At 46.8% G+C, this 26,111-nt stretch overlaps 1 protein-coding gene across 1 annotated transcript in view; it reads right to left on the minus strand.

Moving 5' to 3' along the window:
• LOC115097297 (tricarboxylate transport protein, mitochondrial-like) overlaps positions 1-5,838 on the minus strand; it is a 60,126-nt gene extending 54,288 nt beyond the window's left edge. The window contains exon 1 of the mRNA XM_029612996.1: positions 5,448-5,838. Within this exon, the coding sequence (XP_029468856.1) occupies positions 5,448-5,676 (229 nt within the window). The 5' untranslated portion in view covers positions 5,677-5,838. The remainder of the gene's footprint in view (positions 1-5,447) is intronic.
• Between the last annotated feature and the right edge of the window lie 20,273 nt (positions 5,839-26,111).

The following is a 26,111-nucleotide window of genomic DNA, read 5'->3' on the forward strand; positions in this document are numbered from 1 at the left end:
CCAAAACGATTGTAAATGTTAAATCCTGCCCCTGGGCTAACACTGGCTTTTTTTTTTTTTTTTTTGGGGGGGGGGGGGGGGGTGAAGAGCAGGGGAACCTGGCAGTCTTCGCCTGCTCCTTTAGGTTTCTGCTCTCAGAGTAAGCCTATAGTGAGTTCCAATGAATCTTCATTTGCAGCTAACCAGGTTGTTCCACAACCTCCATTTTTAATCTTGTCTACCTAGCCAGATCATTGCAGTAACAAGCTTTCGGTTCACTCACTAGAAACAGTACATGAGCACCCAGATTCTGACCACTAGGTATCACTGTTGAAAACTCCCAGCCCACCTGTGGAGCAGAAAGCAGGCTCAGATACAGACCGATACAGTAAAGCGCGCCCGCGATTACCCTGTTTCTAACCCGCATTGTATGCACAATTTGGACGCGTATGTCTAACCCGCGATTCAGTATCCGGTTTTACGCATCCTTACCGCTTCTTGAAATAGACACGTATCCCTTTCCACCCACGGCATGTATATGATATGTTAATGATCGGATTAGCTATTCCCTCCGATACAGTAAGGTGCGCCCAGATTATCGCCTTTTTAACCAGCTATCTTGCTGCGTCTTTAACCTGCAAATTTACCGCCTACCCTGACCCTGGCGTTAGTGTGGTGAACTTAGCCGCCCAGTCCCAAACCAACCCAATCCACAGAAAAAAATGCTTCTCGCACAAGGGGGAAAAATTATTACAAAAAATAAAGCAAGGCGCAGGGCGAAAATAATTTCTGTATTACGCTCTGGCATCGGGGATTGCCAGCTTGACAAGCGTCAGGCAAGCCCCAGCAGCCGATCGGCGGCAGGGAGCGCAACAAAGCACCTGTGCGCGCAGCTCCGATTTTCCACCTCCTTCGGACGGGCAAGAGAGATGAAATTTCACGGGCAAACTTTCCCCCAGCACCCGCTCATCTGCCCTGGCCGCGGCCACGCAAGCCCCCAGCAGCAGAAGGGCGTCATGGGTGCCGGTCTCCCGGAGCTGCCAGTGCGCCCGCACGGAGCAGCCTCAGCCCGGGCGCTCCCCATGCGAGGCGGCTTTCCAGCAGTGGAAAGGTACTGAAAAGAAACTACTCGATGTAGAAATAAACAAAAAAAAAAAAAATCTATAGACTGTAGGTACTGAAACACAGCACCAAAACAGAACACCTTCCCGCTGCCTTGAGCGCCCGCCTGTACGTCTAATTTGGGCGCTCAAGGCAGTGAAGGTGCATGAACGCACTGCTGGAAGCCGCCTCGCATGGGGAGCGCCCGGGCTGCTGAAGCCGCTCTCTCCGCCGGCTGCCCCCGGGAGGAAGGGGAGCCGCGGTGCGCTCCTCGGGAGGAGGGGAGAGAGGACTGAGGCTGCTCCAGAGCTGTCAGTGCACCCGCACGGGAGACCGGCACCCATGGACGCCCTTCTGCTGCTGGAAGCCGCCTCGCTGCTGGGGGCTTGTGTGGCCGCGGCCAGGGTAGGTGAGCGAGGGCTGGGGGCAAGTTTGCCCGTGAAATTTTGTCTCTCTCTTGCCCGTCCAAACGAGGCAGAAAATCGGAGCTGTGCGCACAGGTGCTTTGTTGCGCTCCCTGCCGCGATCGCCGGCTGCTGGGGCTTGCTGGCGCCGGGTGCTCAAGACAGCGGGGTCTGTAGGAGAACCATCCACTTTCCTGGTGGAATGACATTTGAAATGACAGGTACCCAGCGCACCCAGGATACTGTATAGGGCTGTATACCGCTCTATACAGTAAAATGGATTGCTCACGTCTACCGCTTCATGGACGCGGCTTGCATTTATTTATTTATTTATTTATTTTGGTTTTTTATATACCGGTCTTCTTGCATTAGATGCAAATCAAATTGGTTTACATTGAACAATTAAAACTTGCTTGATAAAGCATTACATGTAACAAAGAACATCAAAACATGAAAAACCTGTAGGAACAATAATAAAACACAGAGTTTGAATTGTTCATCTTTACCAGATGCCTTACAGGAAATCAAAGATGGCTTAAAAATTATAAATAACATATGAAAGAATCGAGAGAAAAAGAGCATGGGAGCACTGAGTGAAAATGTGCGTCTCAATTGAATACTGTATCGAGCGGTATGTGATCCAAACTGTGTGCGCGGCAAACGAGGGTGCGCCCGGCACTGCCACACTCTTTCTTACGCGTCCTTACTGTATCGGCCTGTAAGTCCTGCATGTTTTAGGAAAGGGTTCCCACCCCAATTAAAGAAATGTTTGTTACTCATGTTCACTATGTTTCTAAGAGTGAGACTGCTTCTTTAGCAACATGCAATCCTTAAATTTAGTAATGCCGTTATAGACCATACCGAGCTATAACTTGGTATGGTCGTATCCCAATCATGAGAATCCACATAACCCTTTGAAAATCTACCCCAGTATCTGCTATTGATTTTGAACAAACCCTCCCCCCGATTGGCTAGCTAAGTTAAACTTTTTACTTAGCTCTTCACAAGAATCTGTAGTTATGGCTGTCTCCTGGAAGTTCAAAGCAGACTGAGGACTTGATTGCCCCCTGCAATCCATCCCTTGAGCTGCCGGCCTATGCCACCATTGTTCAAGCCTATATCACGTCCCAAAAAATGTCCATTTGCAGCTCAGGCAGAATGCCGTGGCACGGTCCCTACTCAATGCCAGTAAGTTTGATCCTGTGACCCCCCCACTCCTTAAATCTCGTCAGAGGTTGTGGATTGCCCTATACTCCCATTTTCAAGTCCAGGTATTGGCCTATGAAACCCTTGAAGGCCAAGGGCCCAAGCTATCTATCCAACCAAATCTCCTTATTCACACCTGCTCACCCACTCCATACACCTTAATCTAATACTCTGACAGTTCCTGCCCTCAAGGAAATCCAGCTCATCAGCACAAGAAAAAAAACCTTCACTGGCTCAGCCCCAACTCTCTGGAATTACCTACCACTGGACATCAGATGCACTCCAGGACTCAAAAATAAATAAATCAACCCACTGAAAACTTGACACTAAGGCCTTCAGCCCCTAGAAAGTAGTGTTATCCTTAATATGCCAGACCCTCCTTGTGTGCATGTTATTACTGCCAGCTACTGCTCTGATTAAGTTAGTCTGAAATCTGGAGTTTGCTTCCATGTAATTGCTACATCTGCTGTCCTGTTTGATTAAGTTCTTCTGAAATCTGGTTTGTTCCTATGATGTAGGCATTACTGTTGACTTGTTTACTGTACCCTTACTGTTTTGCTGTCTCTGGCATTGCTGTTGAGCCTTTGCTGATGCTATAATTGGTTATTCTGATCTCATTTGCTGGAAAAGTGTATAGTAAATGAAGACCACCACCAAGGATTACAGACAAAAAAAAAAGGGAGCTTCCAGCTCTGAACAGATCCCCCCCCCCTACTCTCCAGCAATGAGTCCCCGAAGTCCCATCTCCTGCGTAGGAAGTGGGACAGAACTGCTAAGCTTGTACTAAATTGCCAACACAGCACACATCTCAATTAAATGAGAATATTGACACTATATAAACATCCTGTTTGGTTTTTTTTTGTTTGTTTTTTTGTTTTTTTAATGTCAGACAACAAAAAACCCTAATTCAAAATTTGATTCTTATTCTGCTTTTTGGCCCTTCAAAGCAGATACTGTAGGTAGTTATCTGGCCCCAGAGGCAATGGAGAGTGAAGTGACTTGCCCAAGGTCACAAGGAGCAGCAATGGGATTTGAAGCCCACTGCTCTAACCTTCTCCTTTCAAAGGAGCACTGACATATTCTAAACCTTTACCTCCAAGGAACATCATCCTCCTTGAAGAGGACATCCAACATGTTCATGTTTTCCTCCTTGCAGGATTGAGCAGCAACAAACCATACCTGACAAGTCTCCCTTAGCAACTGGAAGTTTCCCCCTTTCATGAGCAAGATTTATGGAATACTGAAGGAAACATGCATTATTTACCATTAAAAAAAAGTTTTTCAAATTTTTTTTTAATACAATTAAAATTTGCACTCCTTAGTAATTTACAAAAAGATTGTGGATATATATATATATATATATATATATATATATATATATATATATATATACACACACACATACACACACACATATCACTAACCAAAACATTTGCAAAACAGGTTTGGTTATTACTCAGCTAGAGAAGATAAGCCTACTATGGAGTGCAATGTTTATTGAAGTGGATGCTTGTTGAAAAATGTTGGGCCCTTTACAGACTTGGGTCTTTCTTCCACAGCGTGAGGAAAACACATGAATAAGTCAAGTATTCTCTAGCTAATCATGCTGCCATGATATCCACTATGAATATGCATGAAGCACACTGGCATACAATAGAGGCAATGTATGCAAATCTCTCTCAAGCATACTGTGGATATCCTGAAAATTCAGCTGGCTAGGGAGTAGTCAAAAGACACGGTTGAAAACTCCTAAAGGTCAAATACCATAATACACTTATTACTGCACTAACTAAATCCACTTATTCTGCATAATTCTGATGCAAACCCACTAGTAAGTATTTGCATGTTCTCTCAAATTCCACAGGTGAACTATAAGGCTTTCTATGCAGTATCTCCAAATAGATTGGTGCTAGTAAACCATAGCAGGAATGACTCTCACTCAAACCAGGATATGTCAAGTATGATCTCAATTTCTCAGATTTATTGCCAGTGCGCTCTTAACCGTTGTATTGTGCCAAGGAGAGTTTCTTTCTAGCTCTCCTACAACGTAACCTAGACAGGCAACACACATATGCAGGAGGCGGGCTTAAAAGTGCCTTTTAATGAGAGTGGTGACAACCGAGACTACATTTCTGCGACGTTTTCCTGTATGGCAATTGCATCTCTTGGTACTTGATGATCATCTGTCTCGCCATAGTTAGTACAGAGTTTAGTTTACACTTGAGAAAATGCCATCTTTTCAGGGCCAAAAATCCATTCGACGTGACAACATATAAAGTTATCAATCAATGCAGAACTCAGACAATTCATCATTTAAGGTACCAACGCTTGCAATTGTGTTCTTGTGGTTTTCTTCTTTACAAAAGCCTGGATTTCTGGCTTTTTTATCGGTTGTCATGGGAAAGCGTCGTTTATTTAGTGCCACAGCTCTCGGTGGGGAAAGCCCTGCAGCTACGTTTGTACCCATTTTTTCGGTACACACAGAACAGGGCTAGCCACCCCTATGGGGAGGGGGTACACAAAGACAGGAGGGCAACGCGGAAACCCTGCATAACGTTTTTCAGAGGGGAGCAGCACTAAAATTAAAGGGCGGATAAGAACCAAATAAAAAATAGATATAAAAATGTAGTCATTAAAAATAGGAGGGGGGGGGTGTGGAATATTCCGTCCCCCGCCTTCGCTGTGAACACTAGCGGGAAAACCCCTTGCCAGGGACCTTCTCCCGACAGGAAAACACGCCCGCGAACCTTTCCTTACCGGCCAGGATGGCTTTCCCGGGGTGCGTGAGCTTGGCCCGGCCGCTGGGAGCCGCAGCCGCCAAGGCTCTGGGAGGCGGCCCCGCCGGGGCCCGCAGGGAGATGAGAGATGCGCGAACTCCGGCAGTAGCCGATGACGACGCGGGGAGGCCGCCCGGGGCCCCCGCGCGAGCCCGGCTCAGCTCGCAGGGCCCCTCGGCCACGTAGAAAGGCCGCACCAAGGACGACATGGCCGGATGGGTAACGGCGGCCAGCTACTCTCGCACCCTCCCGAGAGGCACAACCCTTCTCCTAGCAGACCGGCGACGGGCTTCATGGATATGCACTGCCCTCCGGCCCGCCTCCCTCGCCCCTTCCCCATCTGCCGGACTTTCGGGGAGCGCGTTTTCCGATTGGCCTGGCAGCCTGATACATATGCATAAGACGCGCCCCCCCCCACCCTCCGATTGGCCTAGCCTACAAGAAAACAAAACAAACAAACAAAAAAAAAAAAAACCCCCAAACGAACCGAGGCGCGGGAGGCCAGTGAATGGGAGCGGCGCACATGGTTTCGCGATCGTTTTCTGATTGGTAGCCGCAGAGAATAGGACGAGTCTCTGATTGGCTGGTTTGGGATAAGGCGAGCGGCGACAGTAGCGACTTATGGTAACATTCTCCGCTGGGGCTCGGGGGGTGCGGAAGGTCGATGGTGAGATGCTGGCTCGTGGCAGCAGAATTGGGAAAGGGAGTCTTATGACACAGTCACCCGTGAATGGCCGACCTTCCAGCCTGTTGCTGCTTTTTAAAAGCATGAGTTTTGAAATCTTTCAGATGATGAATTTTCACAATGGCACTGTACTGATGTTGACCTGAAAGTACCCCCTGGTCCCTGTGCCGAAGACACAAATATGTGCTGGCCTCCCCCGTCTCCTGAGTAGATAGAGGATTTGCCATCCTTACCTGCTGGACATGATAAGTCAGACTGGATTTACACACAGGCCTAGTAGACCTGTGCCTTGTGCAACACTGAAAAGAGGGGAGGGGAAGGAAGCAAAGTTCCTGCCTACTCTTCCACTCAAGGATCTCCAATCCTGCCCTGGACTTCCAAAACCGGGTGCCACCCTTCTCCTGCCCCCACACCCCAGAAGCCAGGGGCTCTGCTCTAGCAATACTATCATTTCATTTATTCTAACCTGATTTCTTGCCTTTCGTCATACTATCAAGATGAGTTGCAATACAATTCAGCAGTATATACACATAAATAAGGCAAGCAATACTACAGAAAACATAAACGTAGCAACTTAATAAAACATTATTTTGTCAGATTGTAGTGAGTGTGGGAACTAATTCAGCCCTTGTTTACAGGCCCCACTTTCCACATGGAAGACCAAAGAGCCTGGGGGCCCCTATGAGGCTATCTTAGTTCCCACATTCACTGCAGTCTAATGATTCCGTTACTGATGAGCCCCAAATGTCCTTGGGGGCTGTGGCAGGAGGGAAAAGTTCTGAGATCACATGGGAGAGGGCAGGGATTTACTGAGTGCTTAGCAGTGGCTGGGACTTCCTCTCTCCACACTTCACCCATTACAGGTGTTACAGAATGCAGCCACAAGAATATTGACAAACAAAAAGAAATGTGATCACATTACTCCGGTTCTAATTCTGCTCCATTGGCTGCCTATTACATACCGAGTTCAATACAAAACAGCATGCATCATTCATAACATCATCTACGGTGAGCGAACGGAATGGCTCAATACAGCCATTCGACTGCATGTCCCACAGCAAAACCTCAGGTCTGCAAACAAAGCTCTATTAAACATTCCATCTATAAGGTCTGCCCATCTAAGCCAGGTCCATGACAGAGCAATATCAACTGCGGGACCAAAGTTCTGGAACACATTACCTACCCAATTAAGACTTCAAGCAGACTGTAAGAAGTTTAAGAAAGACCTTAAGACATGACTGTTTGAATACACATATGCAGACATAACTGACTAATGAATTTCACGTTTCTTTTATTGCAGACACAACTAACTAAAGATCTTTGGGTTTTTTATGGTACTTATATTTATGTTTTATGATATTTAAAAATTCCCTATCTTATTACTCTTTTATGCTCTTATGTTTACTTTTGATAATTGGTTATTAAGTACTTTAGATATTTTTATGTGTTTATTAACTATTAATTTTTATAACATGTAATTTATTTTAAATTAATTATTATATTTCTCTTGCTTCCATTGGCTTGTAAACCATTGTGAAGGTTCCTACTGAGACATCGGTATATAAAAAATCAATAAACATAAACATTAACCAAAATCTGTCACTGCTGACAAATGAGTTTTAGCTGTTGCATTTTGCTGGAGAAAAATGAAGTCTTTGTGCCCTGATATACCGTAACTATTTCCAGAGATGATGTTTTGAGGTTCTATAGATTCCTCACATCTGTATGGTCTGGAAAACTCATGCACAATATCGCCTTTGGATGCTTTTTATGTTGGGCCAATAACATGTCATTGCAACCTATAGAGCAGTGGTTCTCAACCGGTGTGGCGCGACACACCAGTGTGTCGCCAAGAACACGCAGGTGTGTCGCCACACTTCCTGGTCCCCCGCTGACCCAGCTGCTTCCCGGTCCTCCTCCACCCGGGCTTAAAATGCTGTCAGCTCAGGCAGAACGCGGCAGAACAGCTGGAGTCAGCGGCACCGGCATGATCTCTTCTTCCCGCCCCCGGAAGAGGAAGTGGTGAGCAGCGGGTGCATGCGCAGGAAGAAGAGACCATGCTAGTGTGGTCAGCATCAACCTGAAGAACAGAAGAGAGGCATGGCCTGAGGAATGAGCAGCGCGGTGTTCAGTTCGGAGTTAACAGTCTGCTTGGGATTAGCAGTCTGTTGTTATTTAGGAGAGTTGTGGGTGGATCCTTGGACCGGTGGCAGATGACCACTCCCCCAGGAGAAGATCCAGAGAGGGACCACCGGTCATGCTCAGAGAATGGAGACAGACACACACTAGTTCTTTTATTAGACAGTATACTGAATCACCAGAGGTGGCAGTAGTGAGCTGGAATGCCCGGCTGGGCTGTAGTCCCTCAGATACTGGAACAGCGGTCCCTGGAGGCTGAACTGTAGAGAAACTGAAATATAGTGAGTAGGCAGGGTATGCAGAGTTCATGTACTGAACCTGATGGTAACACTCTCACAATGTCTCATAGAAGCCCAGGAGCTGGAATGCATAGGCCAGTGATGGCTAACCTATGACACGCATGTCAGAGGTGACACGCCGAGCCGTTTTGGCTGACACGCGCAGCGTTTCAAGGACTATCAGGAATTTTTTTTTTTTTTTCGGCTGTGCCGAGCCTTTTCTTTTTCAGCTGCGCCGAGCCTTTAAATGTGTTTTTTAGTTTCCCCCTACCCTCCACCAATGCCCCCGGGCGCAGGGAGGCTCATGCGTCGCAGCGATGAGGCTCAAGACAACGCGCTGATGCTCCTCCTTCCTGCCTGTGCGGCCCCGGAAGTAAACGTTGCCGGAGCCGCGTGGGCAGGAAGGAGGAAGCAAATCAGCGCGTGCAGAAGAGGAGGAGCCGCCGCGGGTCGCTGCGAATCCCAAGTCGCAGCGGCCCAAGAAGAGGAAGAGGCCCGGTAGCAGGGCTGCCGCGGCCCGAGAAGATCAGGGCCGCTGCAGAGCCCATCCTGCGGCGACCCGCGAAGAGGAGGCCCAGAGGTGAGAGAGAGGCTGAGGGCCCGTAGAGTGCGTGTATGAGGTGAGTTGAGAGAGAGGACCTGAATGTTTGCAGAGACAGCATGTGAGAGCCTGTGTGTGTGTGTGTGTGTGTGTGTGTGTGAGAGAGAGAGAGAGCATGTGCCAGTGAGAGCCTGTGTATATGAATGATTGTATGAGAGAGCATGTGCCAGTGAGAGCCTGTGTGTATGAATGATTGTATGAGAGAGAGCATGTGCCAGTGAGAGCCTGTGTATATGAATGATTGTATGAGAGAGAGCATGTGCCAGTGAGAGCCTGTGTATATGAATGATTGTATGAGAGAGAGCATGTGCCAGTGAGAGCCTGTGTATATGAATGATTGTATGAGAGAGAGCATGTGCCAGTGAGAGCCTGTGTATATGAATGATTGTATGAGAGAGCATGTGCCAGTGAGAGCCTGTGTATATGAATGATTGTATGAGAGAGCATGTGCCAGTGAGAGCCTGTGTGTATGAATGATTGTATGAGAGAGAGCATGTGTCAGTGAGAACCTGTGTGTATGAATGATTGTATGAGAGAGAGCATGTGCCAGTGAGAGCCTGTGTGTATGAATGATTGTATGAGAGAGAGCATGTGCCAGTGAGAGCCTGTGTGTGTGAGAAAGAGAAATGCATGTGAGAATGAGAACCTGACTGTGTGTTTGAGGGAAGAAGATGGAGAAAAAAAGAAACAGAAAAAAAGACAATATAAAAGGAATTGGCAAAAAAATAAGAAAGGGAAGGTGAAAAAAAAGCCTGTGACCAACCAATTAGAAAACTAAGATCAGACAGCAAAGGCAAAAAAAAAAAAATGTACTTTTTAGTGATTGGCACATGTACTCTTTGGGAATGTGCAAGAATAGCACTTTCTCAACGGATCTCACAATGTACGAGATCAGCATGGAGAAAGTGGAAGCCCACGGGGCCTGCACAGAGGAGGCAGCAGAATGGACTTCAGTGTCAGTAGCAGCAATCGGCACCTCCGCAATAGCCACGCGGCATCAGTGACAGTGGCAGCAGAGGAATGAGAGAGGTTCTGAGGTTGCTGGCAAAAGAAAGAGAGGGGGGGGTCTACCTTTAGTGTGTGAATGTGTATGAATGGGACTCTGCCTGGGGGTGTATGTGTGTGAATGCATGGGTGCCTGCCTGGGGGTCTGTGTGTGTGAGAATGAATGTGTGCATGCCTGGGAGATGGGGAAGGAGTGTTGTGAACATGAATGGGAGCCAATAAAAGAAACCGACTGACAGATGAAGTTTGTAACGCTTGCTTGGACTTGAAGTGTACGAAATACCAACCTTCAATTGACAGATTTTAGCCAATGAAATTCAGCAACAAAAAAGTCACTAAAGCAGGGTAAGGTAAAGAATTATTTGTTTTTGCTTTATTAATAAATACAGTATATATATATTAAAATTATAACTTTGTTGATTAGAGCTACAAATATCACAAATTATGGATTTTCTAGAAGTGACACACCACCCAGTTATGCTCGGTTTTTTATGAATTTATGACACACTGTGCTCAAAAGGTTGGCCATCACTGGCATAGGCCCTCGAGGAGCGAGTACCTGGTTCCAGGGAAAGCACTGAGAGAACGATGGTAACTCACTGATATTGTTGGCAGTGATGACTTCCAGGCAGAAGAGAGTACCGAGTAAGTCTGGGAATGAAGGCCCTCGAGGAGAGAGTACTGGTTCCAGACTGTCACCTGAAAAACAAAGGAGAGAGCGAGGCCCCCGAGGAGCGGGTACCCCTTAGTAAGTCCGAGAAGGCAGAGTAGCTTGGAGAGTCGAAGCGAGTCCGTAGTCATTCCTTGCTAACTCGATGTGTTAGCAAATTCTAAGACCTTATATATCCGTCGCGGGTGACGTCATCTTAGGGGGATGCCCCCAAGGTTCGCGCCATCGCCAGTACTTCAGTCGGGGCTGCGCAGCGTGCGTGCCCCTAGGCCTCCAGGAAACATAGCGGGTTGCAGCGTCTAGCCGGTCCGGGGACGCCGGAGGACCTCGGCAGAAGGACGCCGCGGCAGCCAATCTTCCCGCGGACGAAGAGGGAGGCGCCAAAGAGGTAAGGAGGGCGGAGACAGGGCGTTGGGAATTGATGGACACAACACGCGGCTCGCAGAAAAATGAAGAACATCAACCCCCGTGGCCGATGGGACTCCTTTCTCCGCGAGGGCTGAAAATGAAGGAGGTTAGGGTTGGGAGGAGGCTGCTGCTGCCGCTAGTTCCGGGGAGGGAGGGAAGGAGAGAGAGTGAATGAGCAAGCAAGCATGTGTGTTTGAGATCCTGTGTGTATGTGTGTGAGTGAGATAGCATGTATGTGAATGATTGAGAGCTTGTATATGTGAAAGAGAGTATGTCTGTGATTGAGAGCCTGCCTGTGAGAGAGAGCGAGCATGAATGTAAGTTTACGATTGGGAACCTGTATGTGTAAGCTTGTGATTGAAAACCTCTTTGTGAGAAAGAGTATGTGTGTATGATTGAGATCCTTTGTGTGTGAGAGAGATCATGTGTATGTATGATTAAGAGCCTGTGTGTATAAGTAAGAGAGAGCATGTGTGTCTGTGTGTGATTGAGAGCTGGTTTAGGTGAGGGAGCATGTGAGTATGTGATTGAGAGCCTGTGTGTAAATGAGAGAGAGAGCATGTGTGTCTGTGTGTGATTGAGAGCTGGTTTAGGTGAGGGAGCATATGAGTATGTGATTGAGAGCCTGTGTGTAAATGAGAGAAAGAGAGAGAGCATGTTTGTAAGCATGTGAATGAGAGTCTGTGTGTGAGAGAAAAAGACAGCATGTATATGTGTGATTGAAAGCCTGTGTGTGTAAGCATGAAAAGATAGAGAGCATGTGTGTAAATGTGTAATTAAGAGCCTATATAAGTGAGAGAAAAAGCATGTGTATATGTGAGTGACTGAGAGCATGTGTGTATAGGTGTGTAATTGAGAGCCAGTGTGAGAGAGAGCGCTGGTATGTGACTGAGAGAGAGAAGAAAGTTACAAGCAAACCACCCCTCCTCCTGCTAATTCAAAACAATCTCAGGACACCTGGATATCAAATGTTCCCAGGTATGCAGAGCAAAAAAATTTTTGTATCCTTATTTTTCATTACTGGGTCTTTGTGTCTGCTATTTTGAAATATTTTATTGGTATCTAGAAATTTTTTATATGAGTTTTTAATTATTGGATATTCTACTCATCAGCTGTTTCGAAATAATCTGTTCTTTTTGTTAGTATGGTTTTACTGCTACTGATTTTATATTTCTTGATTTATTTATTGATTTTATTTATTTAAAAATGTTTATATACCGCCTTTACAATTCAAAGAATTAATCAAAACGGTTTACAACAAACATACGAAATAAATAAATTAAATGAAAGAAATAAAAATTATACAATAAAATGACAATACAATATTAAAAAATAACATTCATGCCCTGCGATATTAAACAGGAGGTGAGTTGAGTTTGTAGCATGGCTCTATAGAGATATATCAATCTAAAATATTGAAAATGAAGAAGAAGTGGGTGTAAATTAATTTTGGGAGTTAATGAATGAACTGTATGCTTTCTGAAATAAGTGAGTTTTTAATGATTTTTTAAACTGCTGTGTAGAAGAAATAAGACAAAGAGAATCCGGGAGTGCATTCCATAATATAGGGCCAGCTACTGAAAAGGCCCTTTTTCTAGTTAACTCTGATTTTGCCAACTTGACTGTGGGTACATCTAAAAGATTTTTTGAAAGAGATCTAAGTTGTCTGGCTGGTTTGTATATACGGAGATTACTACAAAGCCATGTAGATGATGTATTATAGATAAGAGAATGAATAATTGACAGAACTTTATAATGAATTCGGTATTTAATTGGAAGCCAATGAAATGAATATAAGACAGGAGTAATGTGATTTTGACGCGAGGTTCCTGAAAGCACACAAGCAGCTGAATTTTGAATTAATTGCAAAGGGCAAAGAGCAGAATCTGAAAGACCTAAAATGAAAGCATTACAATAGTTTATTCCCGAGAATATCAGAGATTGCAATATAGTACGATAGTCATGAAGGAGAAGAAGAGGGTGAATTCTTTTCAACAAATGCAATTTGTAAAAAGATTTTTTTGTAATATTGGCAATGTGGTTAGCCATTGAAAGATCTGAGTTAATTATGATTCCTAGACTATTGGTAGAAGTACTAATAGGGATAAGAATTCCCTTGAAATTTAAATGAGAGGGAGGTCCTATGGAAGAATTAGTAATAGTTGAGAGATGAGTGAGAGTAGTTTTTGAGGGGTTCAATTTTAGTCGGTTATGATCTAACCAAGTATTAATAGTAGAAAGATACAGAGAGATCAATGAAAGAGTATCCAACCAGGAAGAGTTATAAGGGACGAGTAATTGAATGTCGTCTGCATAAATTCGAAAATAGACATTTAGCGCTGTAAGAATCCGACAGAGTATATGTTAAACAGTATAGGGGATAATGAAGAACCTTGTGGTACACCAGATGATGATATGTAAGAATCCGAACAATGATTATTGACTTGTATGTGTAAATGACGATTAGTTAAAAATGATTGAAACCATGAAAAGACAGTCGATTGAATGCCTAAAGACTTTAGGCCTGATAAGAGCACATGATGGTCCAGAGTATCAAACGCTGCGGAAATATCTAAAGATATAAGAATGTAATCTGTATAAGCATCGAACCCACGAAAGACTGTATCAAAGCAAGACAGAAGTAAAGTTTCAGTGGAGTGGCCTTTTCTAAAACCATGTTGACCTGAGTGCAAAAGATCATTATCAGCTAAAAAATTGGCTAGTTGTTTTAAGACCACTGACTCAATAAGTTTAGCCAAAGAAGGAATCAAGGCTATGGGCCTCAGATTATTGAAGTCTAAGGGATCTTTAGATTTGTTTTTTTTGAATTGGGAGTATAGCAATCTTTTTTAAGTTATCAGGAAAAATACCAGATGATAAAGATTGATTAATCAGGTCTCGTAAGAACTGACAAGTATGCGGAGCAATAGCTTTGAATAATGCTCCTGAACAGGGATTGAAAGGGGAATTAGTTATTTTTTGTTTCTGAATGATTTTCAAAATAGTAGCATCAGAAATAGGTTCAAATTCAGTCCAGGATAATTGATTAGGTGGATCTTTAAAAGTAGGATATGGTAGGTGTTGAAATTCCTTAGAAATAGTTTCAATTTTGTTTTTGAAATGAGAAGCTATTCTATTACAGTCAGCAAGACTGTAACACGACTCATTTGAGTTATTGACAGTAGTTAATGATTTTACAATCTTGAAAAGAACATTAGGATTCCCATGTGCATCAGAAATCTTTTTAGAAAAGAAAGATTTTTTAGCTTTATTAATTTCTTTATTGTAGCATCTTAATGTACTGTAGTAATCATTTTTTGTCTGGACCGATTTACTATGTCTCCATCTCCATTCCTTTAATCTAAGTAAAGATTTAAGAGTACGTAGAGCCTGAGAGAACCAGGGAGCATTCATTTTTTCTTTTTTTGGAGTTACTTTTTTCAAAGGAGCTAGAGAATTTAATACAGATGAGATTGTGGAGTTCCAAGTATTGACAGAGTCAGTACAGGTGGAGGCAATCTGTAAAGATGATCTATTAGATAAAGCTTCAGTGAAAGTTTCTGGAGAGATAAATTTCCTTTTCCATACTACTGAAGGATTATTTGCACTGGGAACAGATATTTGGGCTCTTAACTTAAACTGGATAAGGAAATGGTCTGACCAAGGTATAGGTGAAACTTCAATATGCTTAGTAGTGGGAGAAGCAAAAGAAGAATTACAAAATACCAGATCTAGAGTGTGTCCTCGCTGATGAGTTGGTTCTTGAATTAATTGTACCCAACCAAGGCCAGATAAGGCATCTAAAAATGTAGATTCAACTTTAGACAGATTAGAAGCGTTTATATGTAAATTAAAATATCCTATTAGTATAGTTTTCGACAAATCTACTGGGAGAGTTGAAATAACTTCTAGGAAACTGGATAAGCCACTATGTAAAAAGTTCGGAGGACAGTAGATCAAACAAACGTTTATAGCAGTGGTGGTAATTAGTAATATTTCTAAAGCTTGAGGAAGAGTAATTTGTATTTTATCAGGTTTTAGTGAGGTCTTTATAATAGCTAGTAAGCCGCCTCCTTTACGATTGAATCTGGGTTCTGATAGTGACGTATATTCTAACGAGTTAAAGTTATTCACAATTACTGTATCAGTTTCAGTTAACCAGGATTCAGCAATTAGAAAAAAATCAGGTTTCTGTCTATGAATTAAATCCGTTAAAACAGGAATCTTCTTTCGTATAGATTGAGCATTGCAAAATATAAACGATAAAACAGTAAATAATAAGGTATCAGGTAACATTGAAGAAATAAGAATTAGAGATATTTGAATTTTTCGAAACAGGATTTGCGTGGGAATATTTTCTACAACTGGGAGAAGACGAATTATATTTACCTCGACCTAGAAGGGCTGGAATATTCATGATCTTCAACAATAGCCAGTTAGCAATTCGTACTACGAAGGTCAGAACGAAGGGGCAAGAACAAAGGGGCAGGCCCCTTGTTTGCGCTCCTTCGTCGCGCGACGCCCCGGCACGTGGCGCCGGACACTGTCACTGCTAGTTTTATAGTCAGTCGTCCTCTGATGATGTTGAGGCTGGGGACGTGGCCGATTCCTTCGGCGTCACTAGAACCGCGGGAGAGATGAGAAGGTAAAGTGGAGTTGAAATCCAAAAGTCCAAACAGCTGAACAAGCTCTCAGATGGTGAAATAGAGCTTCGCGGAGGCAAGGGCAGTGAGTCCCTCCGCTGTCACCGCTAGTTTTATATATAAATGATCTGGAAAGGAATACGACGGATGATACAAAATTATTCAGAGTAATTAAATCACAAGTGGATTGTGATACATTACAGGAGGACCTTGCAAGACTGGAAGATTGGGCATCCAAATGGCAGATAAAATTTAATGTGGACAAGTGCAAGATGTTGCATATAGGGAAAAATAACCCTTGCTGTAGTTACACGATGTTAGGTTCCATATTAGGAGCTACAACCCAGGAAAAAGATCTAGGCATCATAGTGGATAATACTTTAAAATCGTCGGCTCAGTGTGCTGCAGCAGTCAAAAAAGCAAATAGAATGTTAGGAATTATTAGGAAGGGAATGGTGAATAAATCGGAAAATGTCATAATGCCTCTATATCGCTCCATGGTGAGACCACACTTTGAATACTGTGTACAATTCTGGTCGCTGCATCTCAAAAAAGATATAGTTGTGATGGAGAATGTACAGAGAAGGGCAACCAAAATGATAAAGGGGATGGAAAAGCTCCCCTATGAGGAAAGGCTGAAGAGGTTAGGGCTGTTCAGCTTGGAGAAGAGAAGGCTGAGGGGGGATATGATAGAGGTCTTTAAGATCCTCAGTGAATCGGTTATTTACACTTTCGAATAATAGAAGGACTAGGGGGCATTCCATGAAGTTAGCAAGTAGCACATTTAAGACTAATCGGAGAAAATTCTTTTTCACTCAACACACAATAAAGCTCTGGAATTTGTTGCCAGAGGATGTGGTTAGTGCAGTTAGTGTAGCTGGGTTCAAAAAAGGTTTGGATAAGTTCTTGGAGGAGAAGTCCATTAATGGCTATTAATCAGTTATACTTAGGGAATAGCCACTGCTATTAATTTCATCAGTAGCATGGGTTCTTCTTAGTGTTTGGGTAATTGCCAGGTTCTTGTGGCCTGCTTTTGGCCTCTGTTGGAAACAGGATGCTGGGCTTGATGGACCCTTGGTCTGACCCAGCATGGCAATTTCTTATGTTCTTATGTTCTTATAGTGAGTCGCCCTCTGATGATGTTGAGGCTGGGGGTGTGGCCGATTTGTTTTATAAGGATGGGTGATGTTTCTTTTTTCCTTTATTACACTGCATACAGAGACTCTGGCTTGTTGCAGTTTCCAATTCAGTTTTTTCTGCATGCTTCTAGTTATGCGTTTTGGTCTCTTTATTCTTTGTTAGGTGAGGGTCAGCACATGTGTTACGGTCCCGGACCGTACCCCGGGACCTTCACTCACCTCGCAGCCAGGCCGGGCCGTGGGAACCCTTCCCCGGCCGTCCAGGCCTGAAACCCAGCCTGCTGTGGCGCCTCCTCTGCGAGGGAGACGCCGTCGACCTCCCGTAGTTGGCCCTGCCCCCTAGGCGCTCACGCACGCCGGGGCTCCGGATTTAAAGGGGCCCATGCGGGAAATGGAGGACAGCCTCAATGATGATGTCAGATGCTGTCGGGTTATTTAAACCCTGCAGCCACCTCTAGACCTTGCCTTGCAACGAGGTTCTCTCTTCAGAGTTGCTAGTTGCTGCTTCGGACTCCTGTCTGTCTTCGGCTTCTGACTTCTGACCCTGCTTCGTCCATTGTGTTGCGGTCTGCACCGCTTCCCCTCTCTTCCCCGTGACCAGCGCCTACCTCCGCGTCTGGGGACGCCGCACTCCGCAGTCTCCAGGACCCAAGGACGCGCTCAGTTCCATGTGGCATCCGCCATTTGCCTGTCTCTCTCACCGCAGCCACTTTGAGCGCCCAGAACCCGGAAGTCAAGCCCCGCCTGCGCTGATGACGTCACGCTCTGAGACAGATATAACCGGCGTCCGGACGTTCCATCATCGCCTAGCAACGAGGTTCACTACAGTCTTGTAGTTCTGAGTTGCGCTTCGTCTTGCTGAGTTCCTGCCGCTGACCTTGGAGTTCCTGACTACGCTTTGCCTGATGCCTGCCTCGACCCCGGTTCGTCCCTGACTATGCTCTGCCTGCCGCCTGCCTCGACCCCGGTTCGTCTCTGACTACGCTCTGCCTGCTGCCTGCCTCGACCCCGGTTCGTCCCTGACTACGCTCTGCTTGCTGCCTGCCTCGACCCCGGTTCGTCCCTGACCACGCTCTGTTGCCGCCTGCCTTTGATCCCGGCTCGTCTCTGTTCCTGCTTCAGCCTTCAGCCTTGCCTACACCTGCTGGCTGCAGACCCCACTCCAGGTTTCTACTTGCTCCTACTCACGTCTGCTCACTTAGAGACTCAATTACCTTTGGACTTCCTGGTTCTCTATTGCTGGACTCTCTCTCTAGTACCCAAGTCCCAAGGTGCCAGAACCCTACGGGCCCCTCCTGGGGGGTTCTGGGTACCCGGGTGAAGATCTTGTTCTAGACTCAATTACCATTGGACTTCCTGGTTCTCTATTGCTGGACTCTCTCTCTAGTACCCAAGTCCCAAGGTGCCAGAACCCTACGGGCCCCTCCTGGGGGGTTCTGGGTACCCGGGTGAAGATCTTGTGCTAGACTCAATTACCATTGGACTTCCTGGTTCTCTGTTACTGGACTCTCTCTCTGGTACCTAAGTCCCAAGGAGCCAGGACCCTACGGGCTCCTCCTGGGAGGTTTCTGGTTTCCGGGCAATCACCTGGTGAACACTTTGAGCCTTGGCTCCGCCTCCCAGCCTACCCCGCCTCTCGTGGTAGGTCGGCCCAAGGGTCCACTATTCCACAGCAGTACCCAACTGCAACACATTGACTCCGGCTTCAGCTTTCGTTCCTGGTTTTGGCTTCTGACTTCTGGCTTCTGACCCTGCTTCATCCATTGACTCCGGGATTGTCGGGGAGCTAACCCTAGGGAACACCACTTCAGCCTCCCCATGTACTGTTCCAGTAACCATACTTCTTCCCGAGGTAAACTTCGATACTCTAGCCTTGATCGACTCCGGGGCTGGGGCCAATTTTATCCTCAAGGACTTAGTCCAACAACTCCAGATTGGGGTCCAACCCCAAAGACCCTCTGTCCGGGTGTCCTCCATTCATGGAACCCCGCTTCCAGGGACTATCTCTATTTGTACCAAGCCCCTCACGCTACGCATGGGTCTTCTGCATGTGGAGAAAAACTCATTCCTCATCTTGGAAAGGTCCATGCACCCAGTCATCTTGGGACTACCCTGGTTGCGGAAGAACTCCCCAGTAATCTGTTGGGATACTCTCCAGGTGGCGTCCTGGGGTTCCTCGTGCTTCGACTCATGTCTGACCGCTGTTCCGCAACCTTCCAAACCTCTTCTGACCTCTTCGTTAGCACTGCCGCCCCATTATCAAGACTACCAGGATGTCTTCTCGAAGGAGAAAGCTGAGCTCCTCCTGGAGCACCAACTTTCGACTGTGCTATCAATCTGATCCTGGGTACCACGCCACCTCGAGGACGGGTGTACCCGGGATCTATGTCCGCATATATCCAGGAGAACCTGGATCGAGGATTCATCTGACCGTCCAACTCCCCGGCTGGAGCCGGGTTCTTCTTCATAGAGAAGAAGGACAGGTCCCTCCGACCCTATATAGATTATCGTGGTCTAAACAGTATTACCTGATGTGACCGTTACCCATTGCCCTTGATTCTGGAACTACTGGACCGACTACAGGGAACCAAGGTGTTCACGAAGCTGGATATCCGTGGGGCGTATAACCTGATCAGGATTCGGCCAGGCGATGAGTGGAAGGTGGCGTTCAACACAAGGGATGGCCACTACAAATACCTGGTCATGCCCTTAGGCCTCTGCAACGCTCCTGTGGTTTTCCAGAATCTCATGAACTAGGTACTAAGATATGTCAGTCATCGTCTACTTAGATGATGTGCTGATATTCTCTAAGGATTTGGACGTGCACCGCCAAGAGGTCCGTAGGGTACTGCAGAAACTTCGGGATAACCAGCTCTTCGCGAAAATGGAGAAGTGTCAATTTGAGCAAGACTCCTTACCCCTTGGGTATATCGTGTCCTCCACAGGTTTCCATATGGATCCCGAGAAGGTGACGGCCATCAAGGATTGGCCCCAACCTGTGGGGATCAAGGCGCATCAATGCTTCCTTGGCTTCGCCAGTTTCTACCGGCAATTTATACCACACTACTCCACGATGGTGGCACCGCTTACGGCCCTCACCAAGAAGGGGGCTCACGCCAGGAACTGGCCTGCAACGGCGGTACGGGCATTCCAAGACCTGAAGATGGCCTTCCTTCAGGACACATGTCTCCATCACCCGGACCCCCAACGGCAGTTCATTGTGGAAGTGGACGCCTCCAATATGGCAGTCGGAGCCGTCCTCAGTCAGATATCCAGTAACGGCAAGTCCCTGCCGTGTTCCTACTTTTCACGGAAATTCTCACCTGCAGAAAGAAATTATGGCATAGGAAACAAGGAACTTCTGGCCATCAAAATGGCCTTCGAAGAATGGCGCCAGTGGCTGGAGGGAGCCCAGCATCCAGTGATCGTGTATACGGACCACAAGAATCTAGAATGTTTATGCCGCGCCCAACGTCTCAACCCTCGACAGGCTCGGTGGTCCCTCTTTTTTAACCACTTCAACTTTCTCCTCTGCTACAGACCTGCAGCCAAGAACATCCGGGCAGACGCCCTGTCCCATACGGCGGAGACGGAGGACACTCCTAAATCGCCACAATACATACTTGACCCGGCCAAGGTGCTTCTCACGGCATCCAACGTGGTCCCTATGGGAAAGACGGTAGTACCAGTCCATCTCCGGAAAAAGGTACTCTCTTGGGCCCATGACTCCCTGACCGCAGGTCACCCAGGGGTAGCTAGAACCCAGGAATTACTCTCTGAGTTCTACTGGTGGCCCCACTTGAAGAAGGACGTCTGGCTCTGTGTCAGCTCCTGCCCGACCTGTGCCCAACAGAAGACTCCTAACAGCTGCCCCTGGGGCCTTCTTCAGCCACTGCCTATTCCTACTGAGCCGTGGACCCACTTATCCACGGACTTCATCATTGATCTACCCGCTTCTAAAGGGAAGACGGTGATCTGGGTTACAATTGACAGCTTCTCCAAGATGGCTCACTTTGTTCCCCTCACTAAGCTGCCCACAGCACCTGAACTTGCGAACCTGTTTACCCGCCACATCTTTCGCCTTCATGGACTCCCTCGACATATCGCCTTGGATAGAGGCTCTCAGTTCACAGCGAAGTATTGGAGGGTGCTCTGTAAAACATTTGGGGTCCAGCTAGACTTCACGACCACCTTCCACCCCCAAGCTAACGGCCAAGTGGAACGCACGAACTGGACATTGAAGACGTTCCTCTGGTCCTTCGTGGGAGATTTGCAGAATGATTGGGTGGCCCTACTCCCGTGGGCGGAGTTCTCATACAACCACCACAAACACTCCGCCACCAGCAGTTCTCCCTTCTATACGGTATATGGGAAACGCCTTCGACCTCCCTTGCCTTTGCCGTTGGAAGTGCCATCTCCAGCCATACATCTCACGGCCCAATAGTTGCGCCAGCTCTAGAGACCCACCCGGGAGAAACGTCTGCGCACTACGGTGATTGCGAAGAGGTTTGCAGACCACCTACGACGTCCAGCCCCGTCATTCCTCCCCGGGGATAAGGTGTGGCTAAGCAACAAACATCTCCGCTTTGGCTTCCTTCAATGCGCCTGGCCCCAAGGTACATTGGTCCGTTCCACATCATGGAACGGGTAGGGGCAGTTTCCTACTGCCTCCATCTCCCGCCTACGCTCAGGGTACACAACGTCTTCCACATTTCCCTGCTGAAGCCACTGGTTCTCTCCCTCTTCCATAGGAAGACACCTGCGCCGGCCACTCCTGAGGCACACGAGGATACAGTCTATCAAGTCAACGAAGTAATAGACGTGCGGTTCCGCCTCAGATGCTGGGAGTACCTCCTCTCTTGGGAGGGCTACGGTCCTGAGGAGAATTCCTGGGAGCCAGCCTCCAACATCTTGGACAAAGCCCTCCTCCACCAGTTCCATGTGGATCATCCAGCTAAACCCAGGCCTCCAGGAAGGAGGGAGTACTGTTACGGTCCCGGGCCATGCCCCTGGACCTTCACTCACCTCGCGGCCAGGCCGGGCCATGGGAACCCTTCCCCGGCTGTCCAGGCCTGAAACCCAGCCTGCTGCGGCGTCTCCTCCGCGAGGAAGACGCTGTCAACCTCCCGTCGCTGGCCCTGCCCCCTAGGCGTGCGCATGCGCCGGGGTTCCGGAATTAAAGGGGCTAGCGCGGGAAATGGAGGACAGCCCCAATGACAACATCAGACTCTGCCGGGTTATTTAAACCCTGCAGCCACCCTAGACCTTGCCTTGCAACGAGGTTCTCTCTTCAGAGTTGCTAGTTGCTGCTTCGGACTCCTGTCTGTCTTCGGCTTCTGACTTTTGACCCTGCTTCGTCCATTGACTCCGTCTTCAGCTTTCGTTCCTGGTTTTGGCTTCTGACTTCTGGCCTCTGACCGTGCTTCGTCCATTGACTCCAGCTTCAGCTTTCGTTCCTGGTTTTGGCTTCTGACTTCTTGCTTCTGACCCTGCTTCATCCATTGACTCCGGCTTCAGCTTCTGTTCCTGGTGTTGGCTTCTGACTTCTGACTTCTGGCTTCTGATCCTGCTTCGTCCATTGACTTCGGCTACAGCTTCAGTTCCTGGCTTGTCTTTGGCATCTGACTTTGGACTTCTGACCTTGGCTTGTCCCTGGACTCCGGCTTCAATCCTCAGCTCTTCTACTGGTACCCGGTTCTTCGTTTGCCCAGAGGATTCTCCTAAGTCCCAGCGGCTCGGGTCCTCAAGGGCTCCTCCCGGGAGGACCGCGGGCTTCCAAGGGTGAAGTCTCTTCTTGCCTCCTGGGCTCTACCGCTTCCATCAACGACTTCTTCGGCTGCTTCTCTGGTCCTTAGTTGCATAGGACCACTCCTAAGTCCAAGAGGCCCGGGTCCCTATGGGCTCCTCCTGGGGGGACCATGGGTTTCCAGTGGTGAAGCTACCTTTGGAACGCCTCTTCAGCGCCACCTCCCGACGGCGACGCCCAATGTGGGTCCCCACAGTGCAACGCCATCAGTCTCAGCCGACCCAAGGGTCCACGCCCCATAACACATGTGATTTAGGTGAGGTTTTCTGCTGGCGTGTAGTTTCTGTGTAGGGCTCTATAGTAGCCTGACTTGGTCCGTTTTCCTAGTAGGAGATGTATTGGTGTCTTAAGGCCTGGTGTAATATTTTCAGAGTTGCCTTTTCTTAGGTAAGGTGGTTACTGTTTAAATGCTGGAAATTGTTGCTGTTTTGGTGTGGGATGTTTACTATTTATGCAATTTCTGTTCAGACAGAATACGTATCTTTTCCTTGTGTCATTTTAAACAATAAAAATAATTACCGGACCTTTACTTTTTATTTCCGCCGTGAATTGTAATGAGCAGTGTGTCACACATGTGAGAGTGGCCTGTCAGGTGTGTCACGATGGGAAAAAGGTTGAGAACTAATGCTGTAGAGAATGCATACGATGATTGACACAGCCAGTCCAAGTCACCTGGTTTTTCCACCTTTTGTGACACTTCAAAGAGGATTATAGTCAGGTGATATAGTATTTCCCTGTCCTCAGAGGGTTTATAATCCAAGTTTATACCGGAGGTGATGGAGGGTGAAATGATTTGTTCAAGGCCACAAAAAACAATAGTGGAATTTGAACCCTGACTTCCCCTATTTATAGCTTGCTGCTTTAACTGCTAGGCTAGGGGATAACACTGTTTGTGTGCTTGCTTGCCTGCCTCTTGGCATTTAAAGGGACTTTCCTAGAGTGGCAAACCCGAAGTAAGGTCAGAAGCCGGAGGGAGCAGCTACACTCTGAATGGAGATCATGAGAAGAAACAGGGTGGGCCTGTTGCCCCTTCTCCTCCAGAGCTACGTATGTTAACAATTGACAAGCAACACTGCTTTGCTCCTGTTAGGGTTGGTTTTTTTTTTTTTTTGTCACTTAGCAGGTGTAACTCAACCACATCAAAAGCTATTTTTGGAATATTTTTCAAGTATGTTTATGGGAGCCAGTTATTTTAATGCCAAAAACCCCTCCCCAAACATTTTCCAGATCAGCCATGCAAACTAGCGCTGTCTGGTGATATGTCACATACGCTGGAACAATCAGATTCCATTTATGTAAGATAATCTGCCACTGGTCCACACATTTGATTCGTCCCCTGTTAATGTGAAAGAAGGTAATTGGGAGAATTATGTGAAGAACTGTAGGAAGATGGGATATGGGACATGGAAGACATTCATAATGGAGAAATATTGAAGATATAGGAGACTAAGATCGTGGTTTATGAGGAAGAAAATTTGGATAGACATTTAAATGAAGATCTTTGATAGTTGAGAGTGCAGGGAATAATAGGGGAAGTTGTAATATTTGATTAAAATATATTGCCAGAATTTAAATAGAGGAGATATTATAATAAAAACAGACAATATTGAATAGTGGAATATTTTGCACATGTATTTTGAGAAGTGTGTTTTAATACATATGAATGGAAGAGGGTGTGTGTGTTAGATAGTTTTTAATATGTATAGATAGGATGTTTATATGTGTTGATTAAATAAAAATTCAATTATTTTTATGATTGATATTTTCTCTGTGGGTGTATACTGGTCCACACATGGCAACTCCTAATCTTCAGAGCTGCAGGAGGGTTACTTAATTATAACAATTTAGAATTCAAATATTTAATGTATACAGGAGTAATGAATACTTGCCATGTAGACAAACTAACCTGATCATTCATCAAAATGCATTATGGCTTTAACACATGAGTTAATGCCATAATGCATGCACCTCTGGGAAGGGCCTTACTGTGTGCATCTATTTATATCTCTATAGGAGGGCCATCTAATAGGTTGAGGTGAAGTGTTGGTATGCAGGCACCAAGGCAGGGAGAGCAGGCCCTCGAGGAGCGAGTACCCGGTATCCCAGATAGGCACCTGTAAGAAAGCATAGGGCCCTCGAGGAGCGGGTACCCAGGTTTGAGGTGGATGGCCCCAGAGGGCAGAAAGAACTTTCAGCAGCAGCAAGGAAGTGGCAGAGTAGCTTAGACCGGAGCAAGTCCAATCCTTGCTAACTCAGTTTGTTAGCAAACAAAGGGCAGGCTAAATACCCAGATGGCGTGACGTCACTCGGAGGGGCCGCCTCCGAGGTTCCCGCCATGACGTGGATAAAGATGTGGGTTTAAGGGCCAGTTTGATGAAGATGTGACATCATTTGGAGTGAGGGAATGTTGCGTCCATTGGTCTCAGATGGCTTCGACCTATGTGCCTCACCTTTTTTCCTTCTCTCTCTACTAGCCTTGGGAGGATGGCTACTGCTGCGTCATCTTGCCGCTCTCTCCGGCGTCCCCGGAACAGCTACGGCGACAGCATTCACCATGTTTCTCCTGAGGGCCTCCTAGGGTGCGCGCGCACACGCCACCCACATCTTTATCCACGTCATGGCGGGAACCTTGGAGGCGGCCCCTCCGAGTGACGTCACGCCATCCGGGTATTTAGCCTGCCCTTTGTTTGCTAACAAACTGAGTTAGCAAGGATTGGACTCGCTCCGGTCTAAGCTACTCTGCCGCTTCCTTGATGCCGCTGGAAGTTCTTTCTGCCCTCTGGGGCCATCCACCTCAAACCTGGGTACCCGCTCCTCGGGGGCCCTGTGCTTTCTTACAGGTGCCTATCTGGGATACCGGGTACTCGCTCCTTGAGGGCCTGCTCTCCCTGCCTTGGTGCCTGTATACCAACTACTTCTGCCTGCCAGGATCTTCATCAAATACAGCTATCCATTCAGTGAGTAAACTAACTTTGTTAGCTTGTCTCACCTCCATCTTCTGTGCTGCATGTCTTCATCCAGGACTCTCTCCTCTACCCAGCACAACCTACCATCCTTGGAGTGTAGGATGGGTCTCCTCTGCCGAGGACCCCTGGACCACTCTACTGGCTTACCTCACTGCTGCCGTCTCCTGGTCAGTACCTCACTGCTGCCGTCTCCTGGGCAGTACCATCAAGCTGTATAATAAACACGAATTCTTTGTGTCTGCGTGTATAGAGTCTAGCCCCGTGGGAGTGGCCATCTCCGCAGTACCCAAGTATTCACTCAAAC

Source organism: Rhinatrema bivittatum, chromosome 8 (genome assembly GCF_901001135.1).
Source record: "Rhinatrema bivittatum chromosome 8, aRhiBiv1.1, whole genome shotgun sequence".
Taxonomy (NCBI): Eukaryota; Metazoa; Chordata; class Amphibia; order Gymnophiona; family Rhinatrematidae; genus Rhinatrema; species Rhinatrema bivittatum.